This window comes from Anabas testudineus, chromosome 22, assembly GCF_900324465.2.
Source record: "Anabas testudineus chromosome 22, fAnaTes1.2, whole genome shotgun sequence".
Taxonomy (NCBI): Eukaryota; Metazoa; Chordata; class Actinopteri; order Anabantiformes; family Anabantidae; genus Anabas; species Anabas testudineus.
Genome location: NC_046630.1, coordinates 18,777,281 through 18,790,130, shown reverse-complemented (window position 1 = coordinate 18,790,130; position 12,850 = coordinate 18,777,281). Strand labels below are relative to the sequence as shown.

The 12,850-nt window shown below is 42.1% G+C and overlaps 2 protein-coding genes across 2 annotated transcripts in view; both read left to right on the top strand.

The window, feature by feature from the left end:
* Positions 1-3,486: 3,486 nt before the first annotated feature.
* LOC113148754 lies at positions 3,487-9,696 on the top strand. Its single transcript, XM_026340539.1, has 7 exons — positions 3,487-3,583; positions 4,336-4,455; positions 4,544-4,912; positions 5,076-5,189; positions 5,964-6,527; positions 6,765-6,881; positions 7,132-9,696. The coding sequence occupies exons 1-7, from the start codon at positions 3,487-3,489 to the stop codon at positions 7,734-7,736; spliced, it is 1,986 nt and encodes a 661-aa protein (XP_026196324.1). The 3' UTR covers positions 7,737-9,696.
* A 1,002-nt stretch (positions 9,697-10,698) lies between these two features.
* Positions 10,699-12,850, top strand: part of shroom3 (shroom family member 3) — a 40,949-nt gene continuing 38,797 nt past the window's right edge. Inside the window, exon 1 of the mRNA XM_026339091.1 lies at positions 10,699-11,233. Coding sequence (XP_026194876.1) covers positions 11,111-11,233 — 123 coding nt within the window. The 5' untranslated portion in view covers positions 10,699-11,110. The remainder of the gene's footprint in view (positions 11,234-12,850) is intronic.

The following is a 12,850-nucleotide window of genomic DNA, read 5'->3' as shown; positions in this document are numbered from 1 at the left end:
CCAAAGTGTTGAAGGTACAGATGTAAGCTTTGCAAGTTAAATACCTCCAGCAAAGCACCTCTCCAGCGGGTGCAAATCCACCAATAGCTGGTATTGTAGAACATTTATTTCCGATTTATCTCAGGATTACAGTTCACGTGTATCCAGTTGGTGGTGATTGGACAACAGGTGACACTATCACATATTTGAATATTTAATCGTAGTATTTAGTTTCAGGTCACCGTTGCAGTGGTGGATCTAGAAAATTCTAGGGTAGATGGGTTTAGCAGGTAATTTAGTTTTATTCTACTATTGACCATGATGGCAGCTCACATTCTGAAACACACATACAATACTAAAACCAGTCGCCCATGGGTGAAGGCCTTTATTTAGATGTTTAAAACATTTTAAAATTCTGTCAATCCATTTCCTCTTTATCTCCTGCGGTCTTGTTTGTTTCAGTGATTTGAACAGTTAATGGACACATTTGTCATTTTATTTTCAATCACAGCTTCAGTAACTGAACAAACAGAGTGGGGTTGGTTGGGATGCCTCCCTCTAGATCCACCCTTGCACCTTTGGATACTGAACATGACATCAAGTTTTCTACTGCACACCAGATTTTCCACAACAAATTAGTTCTTAGCTCAGTAGCACATTGTGTAAATATCTCATACTGTTATTATGCCAAAGCTGGAGAAGATCTGACTTTTTAAAAAAGATTTATATAATAAATGTTCTTTCTATAGTGTCATGCTGTGATCTAATGCCTCACCAAAATGGAAGGCACTAGTTGACAGTGTGACACTCTGCTCCGAAGCAACAATGCTTGTGGCTCTGTTTGCCCAGCGTCAGTGTGCCTTTGATTTCAAGTCACACCAGGTGTTTTAGAGCCTAGCACACTCTGTTACAAGTCTAACTGTTCCCTCAACTGTGAGCTCAGTTTGTAATTTGTGTGCTAAGGAGATCTTGTTACCTACAGTCATTCACTGTAGGATTTCCTAAACGGACTCTGAGGTTGCCTGGACAGTTACTTGTCTCCATTTCTGCAGATTTGAGCTTTTTCCCTAACAGCAGTGAATTAACTTATACTTGAAGCATCCAGCAAAAATTTTACGAGAGCTTTAGAGATGATTTAGAAACTAATGTTAAAGAATTAAGAAGTATATAACTGACACAGTGTATATAGGTATTTGCTCTATGACCTTAACATGTAAATGTATATGTGAATGACATTATGGTTTGTATATAATGTAAGTGGAGTGTGGGGGTGGTTTGTTTATCGTGGTTGATTGTGGTTTTCCTAACACAGCCTGGGTTGGGGGCCAGTTCCCCCTGTGCAGCTATTACATAAGAACAACAATCATCTTAGTTTTTCATGTTTATTCAGATTAGACTTCCTCATTTTCTCTTCTTTGCCCCTGACTATGTTTACATGCACAATGGTATCTTACTCTGTATTTGTTTTATTTGGCTTAAACAAAAAGAGCCCACTCATTGATTTAGTTTAATTTCATTTCATTTTATTTTTGACGTTACCAAGTATCAGTGTATTTGGAACTCATCCAAAACCCATTGAAAACCAAGATGAGTGATATTTCAGGCTTATGTTGCCAGGATGTGATGTTTAGATGAGCAAATAATATAGGATACTAGTGTGTATGTGAAAATCCAAATGTAACCTCACAGTTAGCTCAGAAGCTGGAAAACTGACTCAGCAGTGTAAATATTGTACATGGACTGGTTGTCTGTACATGGAGATTCACTGTAAATACTTTGTCTGTTGTCTTGTCTGGAAGTGTACCAGCCGGTTGTTGACTATTAGGAATTAAAGCAGAACAACACTTGGAAGCATCTGCAGCAGGTGCGCTCTTTTTTTCTTTTTCTGGTGGTTGTTTCATGCTTGTGTCTTACCAAGAGTAAGATGAAACATCTCTACTTCAACTCCACAATCTGAACTATGATATGTAACATTAGTTCTAAACTAAAGCTTCTGTGACACATACCCACTGAATAGTGAGACAAAGTGAGGCTCACTCTATTGACCAATCAAAGAATGGCAATTATTTATGCTGCCCTGATAACTTTGGTGAATTTTTACTTACCATAATTTTCTTGCGACGGACACCTGAAGGGATTGGTATGAAGGTATGAATACAGTCATATGTAAATTTAAGTTCATTTAAATGAACAGTTAGTTTTACAATTCAATACAACTCAGCGAGATGGAGACAGTTAACGGAGGATCTAACCAGCACTGCTGAGGCTGATTGAGACAAACTGTAGCTGGGATTACGACTGGGATGGAGCTGGTGATTGTGACTGTAGCAGTGTCTGTGCTCCAGTTGTTGTTATTGTCTTTGCTTAGTGTAAATAGACAATATATGAACCACTCAACAGAGTTAATCAGAGTGAAAGGTTAAAGCATATAGCTGGAGCTGATCCCGGTTGTGTCTGGATGAAAGAAGTGTACAGACTGCAGGTCACTGTAGCACTCAGATCTGAAATGGTCCTGTGGATTGTGACTACAGACGTGTCTGTGCTTCAGTTGTTTTGTTTCTGATTGTACCTGCTAGTTAATGATGGTTAAACATCTATATGCCGAGTGGCCGAGCACCCATGTATCCTATTGGAGCTCTTTTAAAAGGAGCGGTTAGCAATAAATGCATCTGGTGAAATGTCATGTTATGTATAATATGCATAATACATGTTCTCCCCTATTATATCCATTGTTGTGTAACGGTAGCGACAGTGTATTATCTTACACATAACCTGACTGGACTTACTGTTTGGATCATACGGATTCATAAGTCTGATCTGTAGACATAGTCCAGTCTAATTAGGGATCTACAAAATTGCAGCAACCTCTCCATACTGTACCAGGTTTTCACACTGTGACAGCTGGGATCAGCTCCAGCATCCCCCGTTACTGACAGTATACTTCTGCGTAACAGTGTATTCATTCATACATAACCAGACTGGACATACTACAGCTCTGTAATAAGATGGACACAGTTAATGGAGCCTATAAACAGCTGATGATGGTTAAACACTATTTAAATGGTGGAGTTATAGCCAGAGCTGCAGCTCACCTGCAGTTACAGTGAACTGTCCGATCCCAGCTGTTCAAGGATGGAAGGTGGTGTACTGAACAGTGTACTGTCATATTCTCCATCTCTCTGAGTTACAGTGGTACACAGCTGATGGTGAACCCAGCCAGCTGGGATCTACTGCAGGATACAGGCTCTACTATCAGAATAAATTGATACGGACCAGAGATAACGCAAAAGTAACTCCAGAAACAAAAATCCCTGCGCCGACCCTAAGGGAGCTCCGTAGCATTACACTGATTTACAATTAAAAGTGAAATTGTGTGTGGTTGTTGACATGTGGGCAACAACAGCCGACAGTGACCTCTACTGGGCAATGTGTCAATGTTCGATGATCGTCCAATCACAGGCTCGGTTCGGTGTCATGTGACCTGGCAGCCGCGTAACGAAGGACCGAATGGCAACAACAAATATGGAGGCGTCATCGCTCAGCCTCTCACCGGAGAGATACTGGACCGAAGACAAAGAGAGGACACTCATAGCGTTTTTCTCCAGTAGGTCAAAATACACAACAACAACTTTCATTCCACTAGTAAACTGACTTAAAAGTTGCTGTTTCCGTCAGTGTGTTCTCGGAAGGTGCAACATTTGCCGGCAACCGTTGCTCGACGAGAGCGACGACTGTTAGCATGAGTGCAATACAGACAAATAACAGCAATGGCGACTAGCAACTACAGTCAAGTTAGCTGCTGTTCTTCTACAATACGTCAGCGTTGATTTGACAGTAGGTTTTGACATTTTTTTATCGCTAAGTTACTCTGTAAGCTGCCTAATGTGAAACATTAGGATGCAAACTAACGTTATAGGTAATTTAACGCCATTTCGAAACAGTAAAAACTGACACAAGGTGGAGTTTGAGTGAGTTGTGGTCAGACCTCGTTAGCTTGTCAACGTCAACTTTATCTTGTAGCTTACTTTTTAACTTTAAAGATTAGTCAGCCCAGAAATGACTAGCACCGTGTACACCTGACCACAGCAGCTCAGTGAAGTCCAGAGCACCTGAGCTCAGTCACAAATGACTGTCATCAACCAAACCAGCACGACCAACATAACAGCAATATCACTGAGCCACTCAGTACACATGTACTGTACACCTTGTATTTAAAATATACATTACACAGTATTTCTAACTAGTTGTAGTCCGGTGCTCACAGGTAATATTTGGTATTAACATGTGGTTAGACCAGTTCATAGCTTAGCTTCCAGTCAGAAAAACAATCTTGAATGTTGCTGTTTTCTTCTTCAGAGCACACTTGTCTGTGGAACCACAAGTCAGAGAGTTACAAGAACCGACAACTGCGATGGAAAACTCTGGAACACCTGAGGATCCTTCTGTCAGCTCACCCCCCACCTGTGCCTTTCACTGGTAAGACTGCAGGCAATAATTCAAAGCTCTATTTCATGCTGGAGGGGGGGGTGGATCTAATCATACACTGTTCTGTTATTCTTTCTAGTGGAAGACATTAAGAATAAGTTCAAGAACCTTCGTACCACATTTCAACGTCAGTACAAAATGGTTAAGACGAGGAAAGTGTGCAGATCGGATGATGCGTTTGTGCCACAGTGGAAGCACTACGAGCAGCTGATGTTTCTGCGTGGCTGCTGGGATCACGATGTCTGTGTCGATGAGATGCCGCTGTCACCGCCTCCTGTTCCACAGGAAGAGCCACAGTCTGTCCATACCTTCCAAGAAATCACCTCTTTCCTCCCTAGCTTATCTACCTCTTCCACCTCTTCTCCGTCCTCTTGTGTCCCATCCAACACGATGGTTAAATGTTTCTGGACTGAAGACAGAGAGCGTGTCCTGATAGCTTTCTACTCTGGTAAACAACAACATTGACTGCAGTTTCTAAACTGATACTTATTATGATACTTATTATTGAAGAGGAATTGGTATAGAAAAACAAACCTGTGGATTATTTAGATTCTTACAGTGACAGTGTTGCATAGTTGATGGGAGTTGTTGTTTTTTGTTGCTGAGCACAGAGCACAGCTGTCTATGGAACAAGAAGTCTGAAAACCACAACAACCGCCAGCTCAGACTGAGGCTGCTGGAATCCCTGAGGAACCAGCTGTCCGACCACACAGTGTCTTTCTCAGGTAAATATCATGCAGGCATTACATCCAAGTATGACATCAAGAATTGATGTTTTCCTTTTCTATGTTGGACCACCATCATTTTTGCATGTAAACAACTCTTGCAAGGCGGCGTCTGTTTGCCTGTAGATCAAAACTTAAACCTGTGCTCACCATATGTGAACGTCCACAGAAGTACTACATACAGGCAGGTATTAAGACAGTGACACAGTTTATGCAACTGTGATGTATTGGAAATGTGTTTTAGGAGTAGAATGTTAACTTTCATTGGCTACTGTTGTGAAAAGGAAAGAATTCAATACTAAAAAAGTATTTTGTGAGTCTCTGTATTTCTGAGCTCGCCAGTCCAATTTATAACAATGTAGTAAATAGCTGATTTGACCATATGTCTCTCTGTGGAATTTGCTTTGTTTTCTTAGCCAAGTTGTTGTTTGCTTCACTGGTAATAACAGTTCTTTGGTGGTCAGCAACAACAAACTCCAGAAACAAATGCAACAAATCCTCTCTAAAGCTTACATCTGCTCATTTATAAATGACCTACCCGACAAACATACCCAGTCACGGATCAACTGAGCATTAAATTGTCTAAATATTTTTTGTGTCGGTATGTATAAAATGATTGTATTACCTGCATGGTTTATCTAATATTTCAGACAAAATCTTGTCTAAGCTCCTAAACTGCAGAGTTAGTGAGGTTTTGTCATTGACAGACATTATACATTGTCTGAGTTGTTGTGAAATGGTCATATGTAACACGACTCCTCTGTTTGTTTGTAGTTGAAGACATAAAGTGCAAGTTCAAGAACCTTCGGACAGTTTTTAATCGTGAATGTAAGGCGGTGCAGGCCAGCAGGGCCTCTGACAAACTATACGTATCCAAATGGAAACACTACCAGCAGCTGCTCTTCCTCTGCGAGTCCTGTGATGAAGACGATAGCACAGATGACCTACAGATACCAATGCCACAGGAAGACAAGGATCTACAACATGGAGACCAAACGTCTTCCTCCACACTCAGTAGCTTCTCCTCCAGCTCCACCCAAGCCAATAGCAACAAGTTCAGTGCATCTGCTCACACCAGGTCCAGTCAGAGTGATGTCAAAACCAGTTCCACATACTCCTCTGTGTCTGCAGATGATGCTAAACTAGCAGGCAAAGCAGCTCCCTCCACATTCCCAGCTTCTCCATCTCCTTCACCTCCAGACACCAAAACTCGTGTAAACCCCTCCTCTCTAAAGTTCCCTGCATCCGGTCCAGTTCAGGCAGACAGCAGAGCGACCACAGACTCCCGCTGCCACTGGAGTGATGGCAAAGTTCAGCAGCTCATATCATTTTACTCCAGTAGGTGGCCTAATTATTCAGATTCAAGTCTATTTGAGCAGACCAGGGTTTTTAGGAGTTTCTCCTAAATTGCAGCTACTTTCATGATGTTTATGAATAAGGCCTAAAATCAGCCAACGAGTGAGAATCTGGGAGCTGTTTGTTAAGTGTATGGTGTTATGTTAATAACGTAAAGTAACATCAGAGGAATATTAGAGGAGAAGGATTCTAATTGGATTTTATGTGATCTTTTTCCAGATCACAGCTGTCTGTGGAACCACAAGTCAGAGAGCTACAGAAACCGTCTGCTGAGACAGAGCCTGTTGGAGACACTGAGCAGCCTCCTGTCTGACCGTGAACCAGTCCCATTCACAGGTAATGAGGATGATGGTGCTGGTGTTTTTGTGTTGCTGTGACAAGAGAACATTGATGTATTTCACATTCATTTAGTGATGTATTACTAGAGCAATTAAACTAGGCAGTGTCTGACGAACTTATGGAGACATTTTATCATCAGAAAAATACATCTTTCAAATTGATTTCAAAAAAATATTTCTTTACACCATTTGTGCAAAGTAGTTTTCTCTGTCGATACTCACACGTTCTGTTATTGGTCATCTTTCAGTGGAAGACATTAAGACAAAATTCAGGAACTTGCGAACCATCTTCCAGCGTGAGCACAAGGCAGTCAGCTCAAACAAAACATGCGGTTCAGAGGATTTTTACCTCCCCAAGTGGAAACACTACCGTGAACTGATGTTCCTCTGCGAGTCATGCGATGAGGACGAGCAACCTGAAGACCTCCACTTCCACGAACCGCAGGAGTCTGGCCTCCTTCACCTGCATAGCCCCCCACCACTACAGTACCTCACCACTAATCACACTGCTACAAAACTGAACATCACATCAGAGAACCTCAAAGCTCCACCTTCTCCTACTCCCCCAGACTCCCAGCACTCCTCTCCCTGTTCCTCCCCGTCTCCCTCCACATCCTCCTCTCACACCGACAGCAGAGTGTCGAGACGCAAGCGACCAAGCCGTCGGGCACCACCCACCAACAGCGAAATGCTGGATTTTATGAGGACATTCGGTCAAAGGGAAACTGCGTCACCACATGCTGGGTTCCTGAAGTATGTGGAGGAGTGTCTGAATGAGACCCCACCGGACAAAGTGAAGAAACTGAAGAAGATGATAATTGAGACTATCCATAATATGTCAGAGGAAGCTTAGTTTGACACTGCTTTCTCATTCTCAGTCATAGGCCACTGACACTCCACTAGGGGTTGTCATCATTTGTTATTGTCAAGTCGCATGAAGAGTCTCAGCACTTACTAAATTCCCTGCCCTGTCTATAGCTGGGCTTCCATCCGTTTTTCTATGTGTGCATTTTCAACTTGCACATATAAAGGTAATGAATAGAATTTTTTTTAAAGTTGGTGTATAGATGAATGCAAAATGTATCAATACACGAGATTCAGCATATGTATCATGTGTACAGGACTCCCTCCATTTAATACGTGAAACAAATCCATTGAACAAATTGTACGTTGTTTTCCTGGTGGCTTCTACTCCTGTGACGCCAACTAACAGGACCACATATTACTTTTGAACCAGTTTCTCACATTCTCTAAGCAGTAGGGGATGGACGTAGTTTGTTCTACATTTGCAATGGTAATGTAACTTGTGGCTGAGACGGTGGCAACCTGGTTGATCATTTACGTCATGAACCAGTATTTAACACTTTTATCCTTTGATGGCACTGAAAAGTCAGGGAATCACCAAAGTCATATTTCATCCTGGACCATGATGGAGCTTACAGTAGTGTGGGTAAAACCACAATGCATTTTCACCTAAAGACAACATAAAAGAGTAAACAGTTGAACAAACATTTTTCACATGCACCTTTTTATTTATTGTAGTTTTTATATTTCTGAGAGAAGGATTTCATTAGCACCAAAACAGTTTAGGATGTGCTGAAAGACACTGGGACTAGGACCGAAGTGATCACACAGTGTGTGTGTGTGTGTGTGTAAAAACACAGTCAAACTTGCTATTTGAATGTGCTTCATTATTTAAGATGTCATGATGAAAATGACCAGTCCTGAAATTTGAAGTGCTTTAATTTAAATGCTGCGTTGTAAGGCTGAAATGTTGTTTTATTAGTGATTTGCTGAGGTGTTATTTTAGCTTTCATGTCTTTATCAGCTAAAAAAAGTATTTAAAAGTTTTTTTTATACCTATAATTCATAAAGGTAATCTTAAAGTAACAATCTATGCACGCAAAGAGTTTTGAAAATGTAAAAATTCTGTTCACATTTAGTGGTCAATATGTAGGTTTTTAAAGCAATAATGGTTCTTTTTTTTTTTTAGCGCTAGCTGTGATTGACAGGGTTTTAAACATGGTTTTTTGAATTGCACATTTCTGTACAAATTATTTATACCGTTTTGGTGTTTGCACATGTTTGTTAGCATTTGACTCAGTGCCTTATGAGAATGTCTTCACACTAAATGTGTGTCCTCTCAGCTTTGGAATATATGGATTAAATATATAACTGTACTGAAGAGCATTTTATTTCTGCAAAGCTTAAATTTGATTTTCATATTTTTGAAATCAACTTCACCCTGCTTTTCCTAAATATCCCCATTTTATTAAATTATTACAAACATTGGAATCTTAAGAGCAACTCTAGACCGACCCGTGATGAACTAAACACCTTCTAGCACATTTTGGTTGGCAAAACAAAAGGTCCCCTCTCCACCACAGTAAAATTCTGTACCGCTGATTGTAACTCACTGATCTTCCTGTAGGTGGCAGTCTTTGACTGTCTCCTCAGCACAGGCCTTCAAATGCAGCTCAGCATGACCAGCCTCCTACTCTCACATGATTCTTTGAACGACTTTACCTTTAAATCCTGAAGGCTCGACAGCCTCCATCTTCTGTTTGACCTTTGACCTTCACACTGAGCTTTACGTGTAAAATGCCCCAGTGTCTGAAGTTTCCTGGTGTTTGATGAAGTTCTTTGTGTGTCACCTGAACCCTTTTCACTGAGAAACCTTCTCTTTTCTTAATAATGGCCCTGTGACCCCTGTTAGCTGATACACTTGATGGTCCGTACGTTAAACCACATTCTTCAGGAGCAGCACACCCAGCTCGCTGCTGTCAGTGTGAGGTTCGATTCTGTTTTTCGTAGAAAACCTCGTGTCTCACTTTTGAACAGGTTGTGCTTAAATACGATCACCATCGAACAGATAAAACACTGAGGTGTCCAAAGCTTGTGAGCCTGATCACAGCTATGGCTCAGAATGGATCACTAACAGATTTGTAAAGCCTGTAGTATCAGAGTGATGTTCACCTGCATCAGTATCAGACTGTAATCGAACGTCTTGTGCTTGTTTCTGTAAAATATCCACTGTATTACAGATCTCACAGTGTGAGGCTGTGGAGGTGCTTATGGACACATGCAATTGAAGTGATGAATTGTAATATGTCCATGTGTGTTTTTCTGATTTGGCAGAAAAACTAAATAACTGTGCATGTTGACTGCTGACAGTGGTTCTGTGTTGTATGAACAAATATTTGTTCATCTTCGACTTGTCAGCTTGAACCTTTATAAAGAGGGGATGGAGAACTGAACGTTTCTTTTTTTAATATTGTAGTAATGCCGCTGTGGATAACTCCAGCGACACTGCGTGAGAAACCGTCACGCTTTCGTGATGAATAAAGCTACATGTTACAGCTGCCGGATGATTGGATTACAACTCATCAGAACACACACACACACACACACACACACACACACACACACAGGACACCCTCAGTTCTGTTTTAATTACTTTCACCAATGGAAAAAGTAATGGACTTAAAAATAAAATGTCTCTAATGGATCTTACCCTTCAAACACCATAAACTCATTATAATAAATAAAATTTACTCCACTTCAAGAACTGACCTTCCTCACTTCTAATGGGATCTAGTTCCATTCTGCTCTGTTATGTATCCTTCATTCCTTGTTTCCTACCTTCCTTTCCACTTGTGTCTAACTTTTCTCTGTTCCTTGTCTAGTCCTCTCCTGTCCTCTCCTGTCCTGTCCTGTCCTGTCCTCTCCCTGTCTCACCCCTCCACTGCTCTCCCCGTCTCCCCCTCTCTGTGTCTCACTCCACCTCACTCCACTTCTCTCTCTGTCTGTCTCTATTCTCCTCGGTCAGCGAGTCGCACTAAATCCTATTGTGATGCTAAACTGATTTTCGGAAGAGAGAGAGAGGGAGAGGGAGAGAGGGAGAGAGAGGGAGAGGGAGGGTTGGATTTCTGTTGGAGCACATCTGACCTTCGCTCATCTTAAATCTGCACTTTCTCCTCTCGGTAAACTTTGAAACCTTGTGTTTCCAGTGTGTCCGCCCGCCGAGGATCCGCCGCTCTCTCCGCGTCAGGAATGCACTTTGCGGGAAACGCGGCTGCTTCGTCCGGACGCCTCCTGCTTTCTTTTTCCCTTTAACGAGGAGAAATAAATGAATGAAGGACATGAGCTCAGGAAGGTGAGATCGTTTTCTTCGGTCCCGGTCATCCCTGCCTCGAGGAGCCCGGAGTGAGCGCTCCCCGGCCGGGCATGGAGAGCGGCGTTAGCGGCGGCGGCTGGGTGCTGCTGGAGGCCCGGCTGCAGGGAGGAGCGCCGTGGGGCTTCACCCTGCAGGGCGGCCTGGAGCACGGAGAGCCGCTCATCATCTCCAGGGTAAGAAACAGAAAGTTTCCCAGTTTTTCAGCACTGTGTCAACAGGTTGGAATGAGTCCTACCCAGGGTGTAGATACATGATCTGCTTTCTACAGAGACCTGCTTCATGTTTACCATGTTTTGATTGAATATAGAAAACAGATTAAGTGTCCTGTTCAAACTTGGCAGTAAATATAGTGTTAAAATACTCCCACACAGGATCTGACAGGAAGCCGCACCTTGATGTGTTTCATCCAGTACAAATATTATCAGGGAAATAGATTTTAACCATCTCTATTGATTTTTTAGATGAAGCTCCAAAAACCAGGATGCTGAGTTTCCCGTAGTGAGACTGACAGCATCATTCAGTCAGACTCCCCCTGCTTGGTAAATAGCAGCAGGTTAAGACACAGGACTTTCTTTAAAATATGAGTTATGCTGAGCGTCAGCACAAAAACGCTTCACTGCTCTGAAACCCCATCCAGGGATTTTATGGCGATGGGCTGAAAATGATGATAGGTTTTCAGGTAGCCCAGCTCACTATTCAGCATCTGTTGAACAGTCACACACGCATGAGTGTATCTTTTCAAACCCGAGGATGACACAGAGTGATGCTCCTCATTCACAAAGCCGCCTCTATCCTAAGTGTGAATAGTGAAGAAGACACCAGTGCTCCGTGTTCATGTGTTTTTCCTGATCACATTAACCCACCATAGACGTGTCATTTAGGGCAAAACAGATCCCAGTTTCTGTGGTTAGTCTGTGTCTGGTCCAGGAGACCCTTGACCCTTTGGGCACCTATAGACTCCTTTTGCAGTCCATCCATTGAACACACACCAAAGCTAATCTCCATGATAAAAACCAAATGATGGGCTGTGCTATTTGTGCATGATGATATAACTCCTAGCAGACTGTAGACTGTATCTGTAGTTTCACAAAAACAACTTTATATGTACACCTCACTGAGCCTACCCAAACCCCAACCAGTCACCTCTGTGACGCTGGATTTTAACCTAACATGGGCATCACCAGGAGAAACACAAGAAGGAACACTGTTCAACACAACAGCAGAGTTTCGAGTTTATTTTAGTAGCTGTCCATCCAGAATAAACTTGAACTAACTGACTCAATTTGACGGACACAGCTGTTACGTTAGTTGCCCACATCAACATTTACTGAATAATTATTATTGTTGGCAGTGAGCGTTTTAGCTGAATCAAAACTGTGGCACTTCTGTGTGCTGTTTAGACGGGAAAGCAATGAATCACTCAGATCTGGCCTTTGATCTGATTGTAGGAGTAAACAGTAGATTATAGCCAGTCACATTTTATTGATACTGAATTTGTCACATCATTGTAGTGACTGCAATAAGGAACATGACCACTACTGATTTCCCCCTCTGTCCCCACAGCCTCTGTGGCCTCATTTTTATCAAAATGCAAATCAGCAGACTGCTGTGTGTGTGTGTGTGTGTGTGTGTGTGTGTGTGTGCGCGCGCGCGCGCGGAGGTTATTCTGGGACAGAGGCCAAACGGCTGTAAAATAGGACAAGAATGTGTATTATGTGTTTTCCTGGGTGCTTTTGAACGCACTCATTCTTTTATTGTGTACTGTACTCAGACCAGTGTTTACACAGTTC

What these genes read in the sequence shown, in the direction of transcription:
- LOC113148754 (XM_026340539.1), top strand. Translation starts at nt 3,487, where the DNA reads ATGGCAACAACAAATATGGAGGCGTCATCGCTCAGCCTCTCACCGGAG. An exon ending in ACTCATAGCGTTTTTCTCCA is followed by an intron (nt 3,584 to 4,335) that starts GTAGGTCAAAAT and finishes TTTCTTCTTCAG; the next exon opens with AGCACACTTGTCTGTGGAAC. An exon ending in CCCACCTGTGCCTTTCACTG is followed by an intron (nt 4,456 to 4,543) that starts GTAAGACTGCAG and finishes TATTCTTTCTAG; the next exon opens with TGGAAGACATTAAGAATAAG.